Source organism: Plecotus auritus (genome assembly GCF_963455305.1).
Source record: "Plecotus auritus genome assembly, chromosome: 4".
NCBI lineage: Eukaryota > Metazoa > Chordata > Mammalia > Chiroptera > Vespertilionidae > Plecotus > Plecotus auritus.
In genome coordinates, this window is record NC_137775.1 from 175,833,602 (window position 1) to 175,855,587 (window position 21,986).

Consider the following 21,986-nt stretch of genomic DNA (forward strand, 5'->3'; position numbering starts at 1 on the left):
AGGAAACAATGTATGCCAACTTTCTGCCTAATTGGTCAGGCTGCAGAGGTAGTTCTAACCTGGTAAGGGGTGACAAAACACTCGCCCCCAAATAGCTTAGGGCCTGCAAGAAGGTCATTAACTCTGCTCTTTCATATTTATCCCACTGGCATGTTCTCATGAAATGACCTCCTATTTTCCTCTCATTCTCCTTCCCTGCCTCAAAAAAAAGAAACATCCCTGTGACATATGGAAGGGTTCCAACGTCAGCCAGTACATATATTAAAGTTTTAAATCAATTATTGTTCTAGTACACGCCCTGGGGTTAAGAAAGAAAGAACATCCAGGACTAACAAACCTGATTGTTCTGGCAAAGTTGCCATTCGATTCATGCTGGCATTTCTGGGCTTTTCTTTTTCTTTAATATTCCAACCTCATTAAAAAAAGTTAATGGCTCAAGTAGCAATTTTCAACATTACTATTTCATTCAGTTTCTCCCCGAGAGTTCTACCTCCCAGTCTCTTGAGGGTTTCCCAGGGGGCACAGTGCCCAGAATTTGCTTCGTTAAGTTGCAGAGACAGCTGTCAATCTGAGAGTGAGTTCATTAGACCTGGATTATTCCTCACTTATTACCTTCTGAGCAAGGCAGAGACTCCAAGTTGGGAATATGAGCACTTAACAATTTGGCATTCTTAGATTGAGTCAAAGACTTAATCATAACAGTTAAGAAACCAAATTACAACCATGTATATATAGCATGGTGAATTTTAACTTAACAGCTACTCTGGGTTGGACCTAGATGAGTATTCTGATTAATACTGCTCTAGCTAAAATTCCAATAAAGTTTGATGCATGTGTGTGTGTTTTCCTAGGCAAGTACTGGAAGTCAGTAAGAATGGTGGCTGTGCCAAGGGGCTGTGCTCTGGCTGGGGCTCAGTTGCAAGAGGAGACAGACACCGTTTCTGCCCTGGCCTCCCTGACAGTGGATGTGGAACAGCCCTTCGCTCAAGAAGATAGCAGGTATGGATCCAGCATGGGGGAATCATTAAGGTCAGTAATCTCCAGGCTCATCATTCACATTCCTGAACCCCGCTCCAGACTTTCCTTCACCTGTCTCCTCCCCTTCCACCACCTGTCTTCTCCAAAGCCACAGATGCCCCAGCACATGCTGTCCGCTGTCAAGAATTCATTCATTTGTTTCCTTTTTCCTGAGAAACATGAGCTGGAGCATGTGGTTGCAGTTCACAGCAAAATGGCAGGGATGAGATAGATGGTGAGAAAAATCACTTCTTGTTGGATAATTTCGTGCAGATTATTATGGAAAGAGCTGCTTGTGGGCTTACCTTCTATCCCTAGTTATCTATGTTTTTCCAGATGTTCTTTTCTTTCTCTCATCCTTTTGAAATTACTGATTTAACCAACAGAAAAAGAGAGTAGAAGCTGGAGGTATTGTTAGTCAGTTGGATTGCCTTTATACATACAAGCTCTTATGTGACTGTTGTTGAGGTGCAACAATTACATAAAGATGGAAGTTGCCTCCAAAGGAGAAAGAAATGTGTGTAAAGGAAAAGTGTGGACGTGGGTCTGATTTTATTTCACAGTATGATCAGAAGGGATTGATTTCAGTTAGTCTTCATATGAATGAATAGAGCTTTCAGGGAGGGAAATAAGGTTGACATACTAGTAAGATTCCATTTGCTTATTTTCCTTTTAAGAAATGTTATTGGTTTATGCAATTTGGTGTTCATCGCATTATCCTACAGACAATGCTATAGGCAGAATTTCTTTTGAGTCTACTATGACCAAAGACACCATAAATGTCTGTCCATTAATATTGGTGCTTTCTACAGCTGACTTCAAAGCCCCAGTTCCTCAGTTTGAACAGTTTGCACTTGAAAATTACTTCTGAGAATGAAATTGGACTCCCTCTGTAAATAACATCACCATTAATTACACCGATCCTGCTACTAGTACATACATTGGCAATTTTCCCAAGAATGCACAAATTTGAACAGTTTTAGCTTTCTTTCTTTTACTGAGCATTCAGAGTTTAATGGATTTAACATCTTGTTTTGGTCAAGAGCAGGAGATACACTGAATAGGGGATTTCACTTTTATTTTTTCCTACCATAACCACTTAAATAACAGATTACCAGCAGGGAAAGAAAAGTCGCACAGTACTGTATTAAAAGGCATCATCATATGGGTATCTGGAACATAAGGGAAAACTTATTTTACGTCTTTGATAATATGAACTAACCCCCTGCCGTTCCCAGCTAAGAACTGAACCAAGTTCATAATCCAAAGGTGTTGCAATTATTCCCAAGGCCAAATCCAGTTAGTGTCTGTCATTTGAGGGCTATAAAACTGAGGGAACTAGCATCTGTTAGTGTTGGATAATAAAAAGAGAATAGCAATGCTTGAGAATTCATTTAAAATAGAGAAATGAAGCTAAATTCCAGCCTGAGTGAAATGAATTATAAGTAATTTTGCCCATTAAATTGCAGAGTTTGGAATAATTAAGAATAACAATGCCCAGGCTGGGTAGCTCAATTGATTGGAGCATTGTCCAAACACCAAAAATTTGCAGGTTCAGTTCCAGGTCTGGACACATACCTAGGTTTTGGGTTCAATCCCCAGTTAGGGCACATACGGGAGGCAACCGATCCATGTTTCTCTCTCACATCCATGTCTCTCTCTCTCTCTCTCTCTCTCTCTCTCTCTCTCTCTCTCTCTCATAAATAAGAACAAATCATGAGGTGAGGATTAAATAAGTAAATAAAATTAATTTTTAAAAAAGAATAATCAGTCATGTAATGAGCCGTACGTAATGAAAAAATCTGAGCACTTTGGCAGGATTTAGCTCTGTACGTGTGCTTGTTTACCCAGGTAAACAGGATGCCTGACTTGTACTGATCCAGAGGGACTCAGCCCTGGCTTCAGTTCACAGTGATTTTTTAGCTCCATGTCATGGCAGAGAGAGAATGGGAATGGGAATGGGAATGTTTTGACATATAGGGAAGCAGAACTGACATTTGCTGCCTCAACTCTTATTTGTTTATCAGTTTTAGACAGACTGTATCAATTTTGATTGATTTCTCTTGTGGGAAGGAAAATGGTTTTGCTTGAAATATTTTCTATGGCTTTGAACTCACTGTTTCAGCAGAGAAAAAGAAAAATTATTCTAGAACTGGCTTTTGCATTTCTATTGAACCATGCATGGATTTCATCACAGTCAGAGAGAAACCTTGAAAGCCACGGAGCATTTATTCCTTTTCAGGGGAATACTATCTGAATTGTCCCCCTACTCAATATAGGAAAGATGACTTTCAGAATGAGATAGAAAGGTGGATATATTATTGGGCCTTTGTTATGAATGCAATGTTCTAAGTGCACAGGAAATTGAAAAATTAGAAAAATCAGAGAGTTAAATGGATGGAAAGGGTGAAGGCAAGATTCTTTTTATAGGATATTCTTGCCAGTTATTTTGGAGGATATATTGGTGTTTGGAGTGAGATGACTCATTTTGTACTAAGATTTTGGGTAAAGCAGCTCTTTTCCTGGCCAACTCATATCTGACTCATTTACCACTAGTGAATAAGGGATAAAATGCTCCTGGCTAAGAACCATTGTAAGTATTTTTTGTTCATTTTTCTTGGATGGGGGATGGGGGTGGAGACGACAACACAAAGAAAAACAGTCATTTCATTTTTATAACTCATTAGCGGACCATGAAGAATACATTATTAGAAAATGTTGATATTTGGGGATTCATTTGGGGAATGATTGACTGAAATACAGTTTTCAAAACCTAATTTTCAGATGGCAAAGGACTTGAGTGGGAAAAATGATTGGTGGATCAGCAAAAGCAAAACAAAACCAAAATATGAAAAAAAATTAAGTAGGCCAAGTTATATGTTCAAAGAATATTAAGCAAATAGATCTGGTCATCTACAGCATATTGTTTTTAAAAGAGAGTTGTAATCTTAGGAGTTTTTTTGTTGGCCAGGAGGCTGTATCTTTAAAAGATTATAATTTGCATTGGTCAGATATGTGTTTCAAATGCTTCTGCTTTGAAAAGGTCAAAGCAGTATTCAGGTTTATTCTTGGATACCTGTTCAGAATCTGCTGAAAATCAAGAGAAAGGTTCCTCTGTCAAGTAAGACTTCGGGATGTTCAACTATCGAGTTATTGGAAACACAACTGAAAGTTAGGTTTATCAAATGTGAGTTTGACCTATTGATTATAACATGGATTGTGTTATGTTTCCTTAATACAGTCTGATTTGGTTGTTTATTTAATCATTTCATCTTCAAATTCAGATAACTTCTCTCATGAATGAGATGGTTTCAAATCATTATATCATATAAAAGCATGAGAAATATATGGCAGGCCATTTTGTATCTTGAGTAACTATCTTATTCATGAGTATGAAAAACAAGTGTAACAATACACTGGAAAATCCCGAGTATCATCTGCTTTAGCTTTGAATAGCCTATCTGTAGTGCCAAGGACATTGATAACCCCATTTTCCTCTATCTGAAGATTCATATAGAAATACAGACCACTATTAAAAATACACATTCATGTCTAATGTCTAATATATTCAGAAAACCAACTTCGTTTTCCATCCTTTAGGAGTGTGTCTCCAAGGCTTCTAGACACTAAAATATTGCACGAAGTATGAAAGTTTCTGACTTTTCTCTCTGATACCATTATTTTGAGTACTTGTTTATCTAACTACACAAACAAACCAATATAAATTTTATTCTTAATTTTCATCCAGTGTCAACAAATCCTTAGTTGAAAGGTGGGCTGAGATTTGGAAATTCCTGGGAAAAGGAAAGATAGCCTGTCCCTTATTATCTTTTTCCTCCTCTTCCTGGGACCATCTGTTTAATCTCTGTTTTCAGTGCTGAACAGGCAGTCTTGCAACATGTGTGAAGTCTGACTTAGTATTGTCACAGCTATCATCTTACAATCACGGAGGAAGAACAGAGTGTGACTCTGCAATCAGCTGGCCTAGATGATAATAATCTCCAACTTAGTAATTGTTTGGTCAGGGGCAAGTCACTTGTCTCCCTGGGCTTTATTTTCTTTGTCTTCAAAATGAAGGGAAAATTTCACAAGGTTCTGAGAATGAAATGACACAAATACATCTTAAGAACTTAACAGAACACCTGACACACAGTAAGAACTCAGTAAAGGTTGGTTTTTATTATTGTTTTCTATCATATCTCTTATTCTTCACTTTGCTCTATATTTTCCCTCCTTTAATACATCATTCATCATAGGGATCTATAATACTAGGATATAGCGACTGTACCTGGGCATTTATATGTTTAACTGTTCATAGGTTAAATCAATAGAATAGTCATGAAAAACAAGATTTTGACAAATAATCACTAAGCAATAAGTTGTTTCAGTTAACTAATCTGTGGTTAGCTGATTTAAGAACTTCCACAATGCCAGATACATTGAAGGTAATAAACAAATACTTATTGAATGAATAAATCCAAGATAGAAGGCAAAACATTGTTAAACATAACATTGATAACATAACGTTTTGTGATACCTAAGCTCTTCTTGTCCCTGTTTATTATGTTTTCTTAGAGAATCAGCATTTTTATAATTTTATGAGTTTATGAATTTTGTGAGATAAAATGTGTATTTTACCTTTATTTTCTTTCATAGTACTAATTGACAATGTGCATTTTCAAATATGTTGACTAAACAGAATCACAGTACTCGCATCATAAACATGGATTGACTAGGGAAACACAACAAAGGAAGGAGGGGAGGTCAAGTATTTCTTGGAATGAAAAAAGGAATTGTCTTTATGGGGGAAGGAAAATACAAAAGGGATGCTGGCCGATCACAGGATTATCCTCAAACTTACAGAATGAGGAGGAAGAAAATCTGGTTTGTGCATTCTTTAAACACTTCCTGATTTTTTTCTATGTGCGAGACAAATGTTGGGAGCCAGGGTCACAAAGCTTCCTTGCAGTCCTCAAAACATTTACTTACCTGGGGATTGTATTAGTTTTCAATTGCTATCTTTAAAAGTTACTACAAACTCAGTGACTTAAAGTGGCAAAAGGTCAGAAAGCTGACACAGATCTCTTGGGCTAAAATCAGAAGCTGGACGGGTATGGTTCCTTTCTGGAAGCTGTAGGGAAGACTCTGTTTCTTTGACTTTTCTCGTGTCTAGAGGCTGCCTGCATTCCTTGGCTCAGGAGCGCCTTCCTCTATCTTGAAAGCCAACAACTTTATATCTCCCTGACCTTTCGGCAGTCATCACATCTCTCTCGAACTGAAGAAAACAAGCTAGGAAAGTTGGCTTAATAAAAAGCAAACAAGAAGATTCTCTACCTTTAAAGACTCTTATGATTACATTAGACATACCAGGATAATCTATATTAATAAAAGGGTAATATACTAATTAGACCGGATAGACCGGACGTCTTCCAGACGTCCTTCTGGACAAAGCCACAGTGGCGGGGGCCAAAGCAGAAGCAGTTAGGGGTGATCAGGCAGACAGGCAGAGCAGTTAGGAGCGATCAGGCCAGCAGGGGAGAGCGGTTAGGGGCAATCAGGCAGGCAGGGGAGCACAGTTAGGGACATCAGGCAGGCAGGCAGAGTGGTTAGGGGTGATTAAGCAGGCAGGTGAGCGGTTAGGAGCCAGCAGTCCCGGATTGCGATAGGGATGTCTGACTGCCAATTTTGGGATCGGGCCTAAACTGGCAGTCAGACATCCCTCAAGGGGTTCCAGATTGGAGAGGGTGCAGGCCAGGCTGAGAGAACATGAATTTCGTGCACCAGGCCTCTAGTTTAAAATAATTCTCCATCTCAAGGTCCTTAACCTTAAGTACATCTACAAAGTTAGTTTTGTCTTGCAAGGCAACATATTCATAGCTTCCAGTATTAGGTTATAAATATCTTTTGGGGCTGTTATTCTTCCTACCACAGGATCAGACATGCTGATCAACTATAAGTGACAAGTCATTTTAATAGAGTGAGCTGCAGAATGAAAAAAGACCTAACATTGGCCAAGAACTAGGGACCAAATCATAGGATTAGGACAAATGAGCCAGGGTGAAAGAAAATGTAGGATTTTACCTAGTAAATAAGAAGGAAGGCAGCCGAGAGAGAGAGAGACTATTGTGTTGCTGTTTTTTTAACATCTACTGCTAACACAATCCAAAGTACCTTCATCTTTCATCCAAATTCTCAGTAGTTGCCTTACTAATTCCCATATACATTTTGCCTCTTTTTAAATCTATTTTCTACGCAGCAATCAGAGAGCTCATGCAAACAAGTCAAAAAACAACTAGAGAGCAAATCTTACCATGCCTCCACTTGAAATGCCTTTCCATCCATTAGCATTAAGATTGGCATCCTTAACAGGACCCATAAGCCTGGCATGATCAGATGCTTACCTTCATTTTGTGCCTTATCTCTGACATCTTTCCTCTTTGTGTGGGTGATCTGCTTTCCAACATGACCTTGTTTCATTTTTTTAAGCTAAGATATACCTGATAAACCTGAGATGCACAAATCAAAATATTTGTACTTATTCCATAGTCACATACACACCACCCAGAACAGATCCAAAACATTTTCATCACCAAGAAAGTTAATTTGTGCATCTTATTAGTCAATGCCACTCCCACCAGAAGTAACCTTTTTTTTTTTTTTTTTTTTTAGTTTTAACACTGTAGATTAGTTTTGCTACTTCTTGAATTTAATCTAAAAGGAATTGTAATATATATTGCTTTTTACCTGGCTTTCACTCTACTAAGCATAATGTATTTAAATCCATTCAGTCAGCAGTTTGTTCATTTTTATTATAATGCATGATTCCAATGTATAAACAAACCCTAATTTCTTTATTCATGCACGTGTGGATGAGTGTTTGACTTGTTTCCCATTTGGAGTTATTAATTTTATTTCTGCTTTTTAAAATTGAGATATAATTGACATGTAACATTATATTACTTTCAGGTGTACATCATGGTGATTTGACATTTGTGAATATTGGTAAATAAACACCACAATAAATCTAGTTAACATTCATCACCACATGTAGCTACAAATTATTTTCTTTTGATGAGAATTTTTTTAAGATTTACTCTCATAGCAACTTTCAAATATACAACACATTATTATTAACTATGTAGTCACCATGCTGTACATAGATTCCCAGGGCTTACATTTAATTATAACTGGAAGTTTGTACCTTTTGACCACCTTTACCCATTTTGCCCTACCTCTGGCAACTACCAATCTGTTTACTGTCTCTCTAAGTTTAGGGGTTTTTTTAGCTTCCCTATGTGAGATCTACAGTACTTGCCTTTCTTTGTCTGACTTACTTCGCTTAACATAATGCCCTCAGGGTCCATCCATGTTACTGCAAATGGCAAGATTTCCTTCTTTTTTAAGGCTGAATAATATTTCATTGTGTGTATATATGTATATTTATATGTGTGTATCTAATTTTCTTTATGCATTTATCTATTGAACACTTCGGTTACATCTATGACTTAGCTATTGTAAATAATGCTACCATGAACATGAGGGTACAGATACCTTTTTGAATTAGTGTTTTCATTTCCTTCAGGTAAATACCTAGAAGTGGAATTTCTGAATCATATGGTAGTTCTATTTTTTTAATATATTTTATTGATTTTTTACAGAGAGGAAGGGAGAGGAATAGAGAGTTAGAAACATCAATGAGAGAGAAACATCGATCAGCTGCCTCCTGCACACTCCCCACTGGGAATGTGCCCGCAACCAAGTTACATGTCCTTGACCGGGATCAAACCTGGGACCTTCAGTCCACAAGCTGACGCTCTATCCACCGAGCCAAACCGGTTTTGGCGGTAGTTCTATTTTTAATGTTTTGAGGAACCTCCACACTGTTTTTCAGTGTCAATGCAAAAATTTACATTGCCACCAACAGTGCACAAGGATTCCCTTTTCTCCTCATCCTAGCCAATACTTGTTATTTCTTATCTTTTTTAGAATAACCCTTCTAACAAGTATGAGGTGATATCTCATTGTGGTTTTGATTTGCATTTCCCTGATGATTAGTGATGTTGAGCACATTTTCATATACCTGTTGGCCATCTGTATGTCTTGTTTGGAAAGATGTCTATTCAAGTCCTCTGCCATTGGGGGCTATCATAAATAAAGATGCTATGATTTTTCTTTTTTTAAATATATTTTTATTGATTTCAGAGAGGAATGGAAAGGAAGAGAGAGACAGAAACATCAATGATGAGAGAGAATCATTGATTCGCTGCCTCCTGCACACCCTCCACTGGGAATCGAGACCAAAACTCAGGCATTTGCCTTGACCGGAATTGAACCCGGGACCCTTCAGTCCACAGGCCAATGCTCTATCCACTGAGCTGATTTTTCTTTATTGTGGTAAAAAGCACATCATGGTGATTACCATCTGAACCATTTTGAGTGTACAATAACTACCATTAAGTATATGTCCATTGTTGTGCAACATATCTCTAGAACATTTTCACCTTGTAAAACAGAACTCTAAGCCTATTTAACAATAGCTTCCCTTCTCCCCCTCACCCCAGCTCCTGGCAACCATCATTCTGCTTTCTGTTTCTAAGCATATGACTACTTTAGATACCTCATATAAGTGGAATCATTCAGTATTTGCCTTTTTGTGACTTGGCTTACTTTATTTAGCATAATGTCCTCAAGGTTCATCCATGTTGTAGCATATGTCAAGACTTCCATCTTTCATATGGCTGAATAATTCAGTGAATGAGCGTGCAAGTATCTCTTCAAGATCCTGTTTTCATTTCTTTTGGATATATACCCAGAAGTGGAATTGCTGAATCACCTGGTAATGACATTTTTAATTTTTTGAAGAACCTATCTCTCTGAAATTTTGTGCATTTTTATTTTGTGAACAGAAGCACTCAATTTCTCTGATACATACCTAGAAGTGGAATTGCTGAGCTGCAAGGGAGCCATATGTTTTACTTTGTAAGAAACTTCCAAGTGCTTTCCAAAAGGGCTATGCCATTTTTCATTCCTATTAGCAATGAATGACAGTTCCAGTTGCTTCATATCCTCACCTACACTTTGTATAATCAGTCTTTATAATTAAGCCTATCTAGTGAGTATTCAATAGTATCTCATTGTGGTTTCAAATTTTCTCCAAAGAGCCATATTCACGTTCACATTCATGTTCTTGGCACATACCCTTTCCTCCGTTTGGATTACTTATCTTGTCTTCCTTATACTCCCACCAACCCTATACTGACTTCTCCATTCTCTTCCACTTATACTTTAGATCTCAGATCCAATATTTCTTTCTCTTCTTGGAGAATGTCCACTGACCATCAATCCCAAAATTAGATCAGGTCCCCTGCTATACTTTTTATGTCTCCTCTGTAGTTCTAGTGCCTAGAACAGAGCCAGATGCATACTATATACTCACTAATTATTTCTTGAATCAATGAAAAGTTCAGTATACGGAGGCATGCCAGCTTTTGGGGAGATGTGGGGCTTTGGAGCGAGCCCTCACAGCTGTGGAAAGGTAAACTATGACAGCCATGCTAGAAAGCAATTTACTACCAGTTAGTATATGCAAAGCATATGACATAGTAATCATGCTCCTGGGAATGTATACTGAAGACATTCTCACTGAGGGTCATTCGAATACATGTTCTAAGAAGTTCACTACAGCTTTATTAATGATGGGTAGATAGGAGGAGTCAAACCCGGGGCTCAGTATTGGGAGAATGAATAGTTAAAATGTGGTGAATATACGCAATGGAGATGCTACATAGCACTTGGCAGCTACAGACTGGAAAAACATAAATACACCACTGAGTGAGAATATTAAGCAAGATTAATTATGCCTGAGTATATAAAAATAAAATTTGCATAAAATAAAAATACTGTATATGCCCACAAAACAGTAGTACATAACATTGAAGAATGCCTTGTGAACAAAATCGTGTACAATGCATGCATTAGGTTGCTTGCCTTGGAGGAGGACGAGGAAGTAGAATATAGGGATTAAATTAAACCAGTAAGACAGGGGGTAGGGGAGGCTGGGGGAAGGTCAATGGGTGGGGGGTGGGGAAGGAGATATATGTACTACTATATGTAATACTTTAAAACAATAAAAAATAAAAATTAAAAAAAAATTAAACCAGTAAGGATTCGGGCTGGTGGTTGTGGCGGCGGCCAGAGCAGAGAGCAGTGGACCGTAGGGGTGCATGCAGTCCCGCCATAGAGGAAGAGCTGAGCTTCTCGGACATCTATTACTCCCCGTCCTGCCGCGAGTTCTGCCTCAGCTGTACTCGGCCCTCACTGCACTCGCTCACCAATGTCACCTGCTCCCTGTGGCTGGTGGCTCTTCACCCTCTGCAAGAACAGCATGATTCTCTCCACTGCCATAGTCATCACCCTCACAGGCGTGCTTGGTTACCTCCATTGTGTGAAGCTTGATCAGGAGACTCTGTTAATCACTGATTCCCTTGGCATCCAGATGACTTCATCCTATGCCTCTGGCAGAGAAAGCACCACCTTCATTGAGGTGGGCAAGGGGAAGGATGTTATCGTTAATGGGGCTATTTACATGCAGAAGATGATTGCCTACCTCTGCATTTTATTGAACGATCCGGTGGAAACAAATGGCATATCCCAAGTAGTACCTGTCTTCTAGAGTGCCAAGCCCCAGCTGGACTGCTTGATTGAAGTATACAGGAGCTGCCAGGAGACCCTGGCACACCGGAAAGCCACATCCACCAGCCCATGAGCCCGGCATTCAGAAGGCCTGTACTGTCTTCCGTGGGAAATGACTCCTAAGCCCCCGGCTGGTGTATTTTCTGTATTCAAACCATCATGTGCACCTGGTCCTAGGAACCAGGGTGGATGCAGTGGACCTGAGAGCCACAGAGCAGGTAACTGGAACCCAGATCACTGTGTGATGTTGAGCAAAGTGTTCCTGGTATTTCAGTGCTCCCTAGTGAGGTATGTGTACTTCACCAACTGAGAGGAGACCGTAAGAAAGGACATGTCAAAAGTCATGTTGACAAAGAGCACTTCGTGAATTTCCTAAGCACGTTCAAGTTTACTTTTTGTTGAAATTAGTGGAGCAAGACAATGGGAAATTGATATCTCCTGAGAAAGATAATTTCCAACTGTATAAAAGTTAAGAAAAAAGTCCAGCCCTTCAAAAGACTAGTCTCTGTCCCCCAGCTCCTGTGTCTATACAGGATTAAATATGATGCCTCTCTTAATAAACAGATCTCCTTCCAAAAAAATTAAACCAATAATAAAATAAGCTGTATCTTACTAAATGACATTATTAATATTAATTAAATACTGTTTTAAAAATCATAGGATATGAAATACCCATTTAAAGTAGTGCTTTCTTTGCCATTAAAGAATTTAATTTTATGCTATATCTTAACTGAAGTTAAATTCTTTTTTATTTTTATTTGTGTAAAGTTTCATAACCTGTGATTGGTAGACTGAACTAAATCTTCCCTTAGTATATAAAATGTTTGCCCTTCATTGAAAGAAGACCATTAATGTTAAATTGGCTAACTGTAGTAGAAGTTTATATCTTTCAATTAGTTGAACTATTGTACTAAAATTTATTTTTAGAGGTTTTATTTAGACCATACTATATCTCTACCTAACTTAATTAAAAATAGAATTAAATTCAAAGATATGAAGATTCATATCTCCCCTGCCCCCATCCCTTTCCACAACTGTGTTTTTGTTAATCAAGGTAAACTTGAGCCCCCACACTTCTCCAGATGAGTGAAGGAGAGAGCCCCCATATTTCCAGAGCATGTCTTCTCACTCTTTCACCAAAAACAAACATCAAATGGTCATCCCAAGCCAGTTCATTTTCTAAGTGTTTTGTAAAGATTATTTATTTAAAAGTCACCTTTTAAAAATATTTAGACATATAAAACTTCTACTTAGGGACAAAGATTGGGTAAAAATAGCACCAACTACATTGGTAGCCATGGATAGGATAAGGGAGCTACTATAACTCATCACAATGGCAGACATAAATAACACAGTTATTCTGTAACTATTTAACACTTTACAGTGTATAAAGTATGTTCTCTTAAATTAACTCACTCGAACCTCATAACCCTTAGGTCAGAAATTATTATTTCCATTTTAAAGAGAAAGTGATCATCTAGAGATAGTGATTTGCTCAAAGTTAATTTTTAGAAAGTGCAAAACTGGGACTTAAACCTTGAAATCTAGGATATTTTCCCAACTTGCTATGCTACTAACACTACTTGCATGCTTCAAGACATGGAGAGAATTGGTTAGTTATATGCATGTGTATTTGATTCAATAGAAGGTGGGAAGCAGTAAATGGACTACTTTAAAAAAACTGGTTACTATAAAATGATTTTGAAGGAAAGAGACGCATCTGATAGAAAGCTATATATTGTACCTGCAAGTCCACGTGTTTGAACAGAAGAGGCTCCAGTTTTGCCAGTGATGAGGTTGCACTGCAGACACCCTGATCCTGTCCTCCTGTCCCAGAACCAGAGCAACAAGGATCATGAAGAATCAGGGAAACGTGACACCACCAAAGGAACACAGTAAATGTCCAGTAACTGGTCCCAAAGAAATGAAGATACATGAATTGCCTGAAAAAGAATTAGAAATAATTGTTATAAAGATGCTCAGAGAGTTATGAGAACACAGATAAACAATTTGACAAAAAAAATTAGGATGAACAAAATAAGAAATACAAGAAAGAGAAAGAAAACCTTAAAAAGAACCAAACCAAAGTTCAGAGCTGAAGAATATAATAACTGAACTAAAGAATTAAGTACAGAGCTCAACTTTGGACTGAGCCAAGCAGAAGTAAGAATCAGCTAACTCAAAGTCAAATCATTTGAAATTATCCAGTCAGAGGATCAAAAGGAAAAAGAATGAAAGAGAATGAGGAAAGCCTGTTGGACTTTTGGAGTACCATTAAGACAAACAATTTTTGAATTATTGGAGTCCCAGGAGGAGAAGAGAGGACAAGGATGAAAGGGGCAGAAAACTTATTTAAAGTAACAATGGCTGAGAACTTCCCAAACCTGAGGAGGGATTTGGATATCCAAGTTTATGAAACTTATAAGTCAGCCCAAAATTTCAATCCAAAAGGATCCTTCTCCAAAATACATTATAATAAAGCTGTCTAAAATCAAAGACAAAAAGAGGATTGTAAAAGTAGCAAGAGAAAAACAATTCTCTCATACAAGGGAACTTTTATAAAACTATCAGTGGATTTAACAGCAGAATTCTTGCAGGCCAGGAAAGAGTGGGATGATATAGTCAAAGTGATGAAGAAAAAAACTGCCAAGCACAATACTTTATCCAGCATAGCTGTCCTTCAGAAATGAAGGTGAGATAAAGACTTTCCAAAACAAAAGCTGTTCATCACCATAAGACCTGCCTTACAAGAAATGCTGAAAATTCTTCAAGATGAAAAGAAAAGATGATAACAAGTAACATGAAAATATACAACACACTGGTAAAGGTAAATATTTAGGCAACTTCAGAATACTCCAGTACTATAATGATGATGACATGTTAATCACATAACTCTAGTATAAAGGTTAAAGGACAAAAGTATAAAAACAGGTATAATTTGTTAATGGATACACAATATAAAATGATGTAAATTATGACATCATAAATCTGTTATCAGGTTAAAATATTCTGTTATATCGATAAGATGTTTCAAGTAAGCTTCAGGGTAACCATAAAACAGAAACCTATAGTGGATATACACAATACAATGAGAAGGTAATCAAAGTATACCACTATGGAAAATCATCAATTCAAAAGGAAGACATCAAGAGAGGAATATAGGAACTACCAAACAGACACAAAACAGTTAACAAGATGACAGTAGTAAATCCTTAAGAATCATTAATTATTTTAAATTTAAATGGATTAGATATGCCAATCTAAAGGCATAGAGTGACTGAATGAATTTTTTTAAAAGAACCAATTATATTACTGCCTACAAAATACTCACTTTAGTTTCCAGGTTACAGATAGCCTCAAAGTGAAGGTATTAAAAAAAAAAAAGATATTTCATGTAAATGGAAACCAAAATAGAGCAGAGGTAGCGATACTGGTATCAGAAAGAAATAAACTTTAAGTCTAAAACTGTAACAGGACACAAAAAAGGTCATTATATAGGGATAAAGAGGTCAACTTGTCAAGAGGAAACAATTGTAAATATATATGCACCTAAAATCAGACACCTAAATACATTATGCAAATACTAACAGATCTGAAGGGAGTAGTAGACAACAATAGAACAATAGTAGGGGAATCAAATACCCCACTTTCTACAACAAATAGATCATCCAGACAGAAAATCAATAAGGAAACATTGGATTTAATCTTTAGACCATGTGTACCTAACAGACATACACAAAACATTCCATGCAATGAAAGGGAAATATATACATTTATTTCCATGTTCCACATTCTCCAGAATAGGTTATATCTTAGGTCACAAAAAATTCTTAGAAAAATTTAAAAGATTGAAATAATACCTATTATCTTTTCTGACCACAGTGGTATGAAATTAGAAATCAATAACAGGAGGAAAACTGGAAATTTCACCAATATCTGGAAATTAAACACCTGTTTACAATGGACCAACTAATGGATCAAGGATTACATCAAAAGAAAATTTAAAAACTTACCTTGAAACAAATGAAAATGGAAACACAACATAGCAAAACTTATGGGATGTAACAAAAGCAATGCTAAGAGGCAAATTTACATCAATAAATGCCTATGTTAAAAAAATAAATATCTCAAATAAACTAAGTTTACTAACCTTAAGGACTAGAAAAAAAATTAAGCCTAAAGTCAGCAGAAGAAAGGAGATAAAAGTCAGAGCAGAAATAAATGAAACAGAAAATAGAAAAACAATAGAAAAGCTCAATGAAACTAACAGTTGTTTTTTTAAAAGATTTTAAAATGCCAAACCTTTAACTATACTCACCAAAAAAAGAGAACTCAAGTAAAATTATAAATGAAAGAAGAGACATTATAACTGATACCACACAAAAAGTGTCACAAGAGACTACTATAAACAATTACAGGCCAACAAATTGGACAACCTTAAAGAAATTGATAAACTCCTAGAAGCATACAACCTAGCAAGTTTGAATCATGAAGAAATAGAAAATCTAAACATATCAATTACTAGTAAGGAAATTAAATCCGTAATCAAAACCTTCCAACAAAAGCCCAGTCCCATGGTTTCGCTGGTGGAATCTTCTAAAAATTTAAGGAAGAATTAACACCAAAACTTCTCAAACTCATCCAAAAAAAATTAAAGAGGAGGGAACACACCCAACTAATTTTATGCAGCCAGCGTTAACAAGCCAGACAAGAATACTAAAGTAAAGAAAACTATATAGGCCAATATTCCTGATGAACATAGATGCAAAAACCTCAGCAAAATACTAGCAAACCCATTTCAACAGCACCTTAAAAGGATAATACACTGTGATCAAATTGTGTGCAAGGATGGCTCATCGTATGCAAATCAATCAGTATGATATACTACATTAATATAATGAAGGATAAGAATCATATGGTCAGAAAAAGCAATGGACAAAATTCACTATCTTTGATAATAAAAACTCTCACCAAATTGGGTATAGAGGTAACATACCTCAACATAATAAAGGTCAAATATGACCCACAGCTAACATACTCAATGATAAAATGTTGAAAAATTTCACTATAACATCAGAAACAAGATAAGTGTCTCTGTTTGCTGATGACATGATCTTGGATATAAAAAATGTTGAAATTCCACCAAAACAAAATCTGTTAACACTATTAAACATTCAGTAAAGTTCCAGGATACAAAATAAGATCTATACACCAAAAACAATGAAGAATCTGATTAAATAAACTGAAGAATACACAAATAAATGTAAATATATTCCATGTTCATGGATTAGAAGAGTTTATATTGTTAAAACATCCATACTACCCAAAGTCATCTATAGATTCAATGCTATTCTTACCAAAACTCCAGTGGCATTTTTCGCAGAAATAGAAAAAATCCTAAAGTTCATATGGAACTACAGAAGACCCTGAGTAGTCAACACTGTCTTGAGAAAGGACACAGCTAGAGGCATCAAACTATATTAGAAAGCAAAAATAATCAAAACAATATGGCACTGGCATAAAAACAGACACATAGACCAATGGAACAGAATTGAGAGCCCAGCCATAAACCCTCACACATATGGTCAATTGATATTTGAGAAGGGAGCCGAGAATACTCAATGGGGAAATAATAACTTCTTCAATAAGTGTTTTTAGAAAAACTGTATATTCACATGTAAAAGAATAGAAATTGGGACCCTATTTTACACCAGTCACAAAAATTAGCTCAAAATGGATTAAGACTTAAATGTAAGACCTAAACTATGAAACTCTCAGAAGAAAACATAGGAAAAATTATCCTTGACATGTTTTTTTGCACTGGTTTTTAGATGTGACAACAACAAAATAGCAATAAAAATAAACAAATGTGACTACATCAGACAAAAAACTTCTATGGAGCAGAAGACAATCAAAATGAAAAGGCAACCTATGAAAAAGGAGAAAATAGTTGCAATTCGTGTATCTAAAAAGGGATTCACATCCACAATATACATGGAACTCAGACAATTCAATAAATAATTTACACTAATAAAAGAGAAACATGCAAATTGACCATACCTCTGCTACACCCACCAGCCACACCCACCAGCCAATCAGGAGCGAGTATGCAAATTAACCCAACTAAGATGGAGGCGGCCACAGAGCTGGAGTGAGCAGGAGGCTTGGGTTGCCATGGCGATGGAGGAAACCAAGCTTCCCACCTGCCCTGGCCAGCCCTGGCCTCTGCTCAAGGCTACAAAGTTTCAATTATAGAAGATAAATAAATCCCAGATACCTGGTTCCAGCCGGCCCTGGCCTCCGCTCAAAGAGGCGCTGAAAAAAAAAAAATAGAAAAAAAGGAGGGGCTGGGAGCTTGGGTTGCCAGTGGGTGATCAGGCCAGGATGGGACAGCAGTTGTGGGTGATCAGGCTGGTGGGGGGCGGTGCCGTTGGGGGTAAGCAGACCAGCAGGGGGGCAAGCAGGCCATCAGTGGGGGTCAGTTGGAGGTGATCAGGACAGTGGAGGGAGGCAGTTTGGAGTGAGCAGGCCAGCAGGGGGGCAGTTGTGGGCGAGCAGGCCAGTAGGAAGGGGAGGTGGGGGCAAGCAGGCCAGCAGGGGGGGCAGTTGGGGGTGAGCAGGCTGGCACGGGGGGCAGTTGGGGGTGAGCAGGCTGGCGGCGGGGGGCAGTTGGGGGCAAGCAGGCCGGCAGGCAGAGTGGTTAGGGGCAATCAGGCAGGCAGGCAGACAGTGAGCAGTTAGGAACCAGCAGTCCCGGATTGTGAGAGGGATGTCCGCCTGCCGGTTTAGGCCCGATCCCTGTAAACTGGCAGTAGGACATCCTTCGAGGGGTCCCAGATTAGAGAGGGTGCATACCGGGCTGAGGAACACCCCCCCCCCCCCCCCGCACAAATTTCGTACACCGGGCCACTAGTAATAATAATAATCCAATTTAAAAATGGGCAAAGGACCAGAATATTTTTCTAAAGATGTACAAGTAGCTAACAACTACATGAAAAGGTGCTCAATATCACTAATCATCAGGGAAATGCAAATCAAAGCAACAACGAGATCTCTAATTGCATGTGTTAAAATGGCTATCATCAAATAAAACAATTAATACAAAATGTTAGTGAGGATATGGAGAATACGGAACTCCTCGGCATGATAGATTGGAACATAAATTGGTGCAGCCACTGTGGAAAGCAGTATGAAGGGTCCCCAAGAACTTAAAAGTAGAACTACCATGTGGTCCAGAAGAAAAAAAAAATCACTTATCTTGAAAAGATATCTGCACTTTCATATTCATTGCAACATAATTCACAATAGCCAAGACATGGAAACAGCCTAGTGTCCATTGATAGATAAATGGACACAGAATACAGAATATAAGCGCAATAGAATATTATACAGCTGTAAAAAAAAAGAAGGTTCAACATGGTTCTTACTATAACAACACAAAATAATGGTAATGTGAGGTGAAGGATTAGTTATTGTGGTAAATATTTTGCAATATATGTGTGTATCAAATTATCACACTAATTGTACACCTTAAACATCCACTATGGTATATGTCAGTTTTATCTCAAAAAAGCTAGAGGGGAAGAAATTGGAAAATTCAGTCTCCATTAGAATATCTAGTTTAAGGATTCTATACCTAAGGTATCCACATATTCTCAGATATAAATAACTTTGCATGTTTACAGATAAACTAATTTAGTTTTCCTTAATTTAAAATGTTTCTTCTCAGAATGCTGAAATTTTAGTTTTGAATGATTTTAATAGAGTATTAATGATTTAGATAGCTTTTATCTTTTATAGCAACTCGAAGCACTTACAACTTTCTTATCCAGTACGTTTTCAGACAGACTATACCTCCCTTAGAGATTATCAGTAGTAGAAGTAGTAGTAGTAGTAGTAGTAGTAGTAGTAGTAGTAGTAGTAGTAGTATTTAGTGTTTCACATGGACTCCTTTGGAACTCTCTTATTGGTAATGTTAAATAATGAGTACCTAATAGTTCTCATTCATCAGAGGATGCATTAAAATCTTCTTATTATCATTCCATGGATAAAAATCTTTCAGTATTTTAAATTTGTTATTAAAATGCTAAGCTAAAATGGCAACTGCTTTTTTAAAAAATTTTTAATGTATTTTATTGATTTTTTACAGAGAGGAAGGGAGAGGGATAGAGAGTTAGAAACATCGATGGGAGAGAAACATCGATCAGCTGCCTCCTGCACACCTCCTACTGGGGATATGCCTGCAACCAAGGTACATGCCCTTGACCTGAATCGAACCTGGGACCCTTGAGTCCACAGGTCGACGCTCTATCCACTGAGCCAAACCGGTTAGGCGGTAACTACTTTTTAACTGCATAGAAATCTTGGCTTTTTTCCTTATAAATCTATAAAATAACATGACTAAACAGTTCATTTGTTTTCATAAACAGCTGTGTTTTAAACATAGCATTTTTTCTAGTATGAAAGTAATTCATTATAGAATATTCCCAAGTAGATAAACAATAAGAAAAAGAAAATGAAAACCACCTACTCATCATTCCACCACCCAGAGGAAACCGTCATCCATGTATGTATAGTGTTTCCTATGGTAGCGTAGTCATAATTCTGTATCTGTAGGCTATTCATCACCATTTTATACGTTAGATGGCGAAAAGATAGATCCAAAGTATTAAATAACGTCTCATATTGTTTGTTTACAAGTCAGTTTTACCTGCTTTTTTTTTAACCTGCACTAATTCAGTAAGGAATGTCTTTTTTCTCATGCTCTTAAACCTGAAACCACAGCCTCACAGAAGTGAAGTTACAACATTAACACATTGCAACATTAGCAACTTGCAGAGTTCAGACTCAAACGCAATTCTCCCGTGCATCCAAAATTCCAGCAGTGTTCCCTCGTCAATCCAGCCACCTCATGTATGTGGGTTCCTACTACAATTAGTCCCTTTGGCTAAATTAAAAAATCATTCTGAAAGTTTGCCTTAAAACACCCTCAGAGTGTTACCAAATTAAGGTTAAATCTCAAGTATAAATTTCAAGCAATTAGTTTTGGTTTTACCCGAGCAGAACACCCCACAGATGATGCCGAATAAAAACTATTTACACACTACCATAGTGCGTTTCTTGTAAAAACGTTGGGTCTGTAGCAGCGATTTGCTAATCAAATTCAGAATTTGATTTGAAATGCCTCCGGCAGGCAGCCAATCCAGTTATGAAAGAACAGAAGCAAAAAACCAGAGCCCTGGTGATTTTCCTCCAGAAGCTAGCTGGGTCCTTTGCTCTAGTTAGCAACCTGGTTCCATAGGAAATCACTGCAATTGCTCCTAAAATAAAATATCGTGGTTAATTTTTTCAATAAATTATTGGACTGAACTAGACACTAAACATGAGCATTTTGGAATCTAGAGTTATAAAATATTCTGACATGTTTTAATATAAACAGGAACATTTTCAATGATTGCTTGGATCTAAAATGTTTTTCCACTTGACATTTGTTTATACTTCCTAGGAAAGAAACTCTATTTATGGATAACTGAATAACACAAATAAACATTAGAGAGAGCTGAAAAATCAGCTTTGATTATGCATGAAAATCTACAATGTCATTGTGTACTCTCAGGCCGTATTCTGATTGCCTGTTTATTTTTACAGAATCGCTGGTGAGCCTATGGAAGAGGAGCCAGCCTTGTGAAGTGCCAAGACCCCCTCTCTCCCCCCCCCCCATATTTCCTGTGTGTGACATCATTGTGTATCCCCCCACCCCCCACCCCAGCACCCACAGACATGTCTTGTCTGCTGCCTGGGTGGCACAGATTCGATGGAACATAAACACTGGGCACGGAATCCTGAACAGCAGCTTCACTTGTTCTTTGGATGGACTTGAAAGGGCATTAAAGATTCCGTAAATGTAACCGCTGCGATTCTAAAGTTACAGTAAACCACGATTGGAAGAAACTGCTTCCAGCGTGCAGTTAGTATGCTGGGTGACCCCCTCCCGGGCCCGGAGCAGGAACCAGAAACGTCTAATACAGTATTAGATACTGTTCATTACAAACGCTGTGACAGCCAGTGAAATTTTGGGCAAAACCTAAGAAATACTCATTCCTGACATTCTGATCCGTTTCTTCATTGGGTAATTTTTGTCAAACAGTCTCAACTTGTTTACAGGATTTGCTTTCAGCTATGAACGGATAGCAATTCCCGACAGATCGCAGGGATTTTGTTTGGTTTGGTTTTGCTTGTTTTTTGGCCTTTGTTTTAACACATGGTTCGACTCTTGC

General features: G+C 37.6%; 1 protein-coding gene and 1 pseudogene across 2 annotated transcripts in view; both read left to right on the forward strand.

Moving 5' to 3' along the window:
* The window catches only part of HDAC9 (histone deacetylase 9), a gene marked incomplete at its 3' end in the record, with an annotated part of 846,383 nt that extends 824,986 nt beyond the window's left edge, over nucleotides 1–21,397 (forward strand). The window contains exons 26-27 of the mRNA XM_080665383.1: nucleotides 852–999; nucleotides 21,358–21,397. Of these exons, the coding sequence (XP_080521509.1) occupies nucleotides 852–999; nucleotides 21,358–21,397 (188 nt within the window). The remainder of the gene's footprint in view (nucleotides 1–851; nucleotides 1,000–21,357) is intronic.
* LOC308245975 (phosphatidylinositol N-acetylglucosaminyltransferase subunit H-like) lies at nucleotides 10,496–11,832 on the forward strand (annotated as a pseudogene). Its single transcript has 2 exons — nucleotides 10,496–10,552; nucleotides 11,182–11,832. The product of its transcript is annotated as a phosphatidylinositol N-acetylglucosaminyltransferase subunit H-like (transcript).
* Nucleotides 21,398–21,986: the final 589 nt, after the last annotated feature.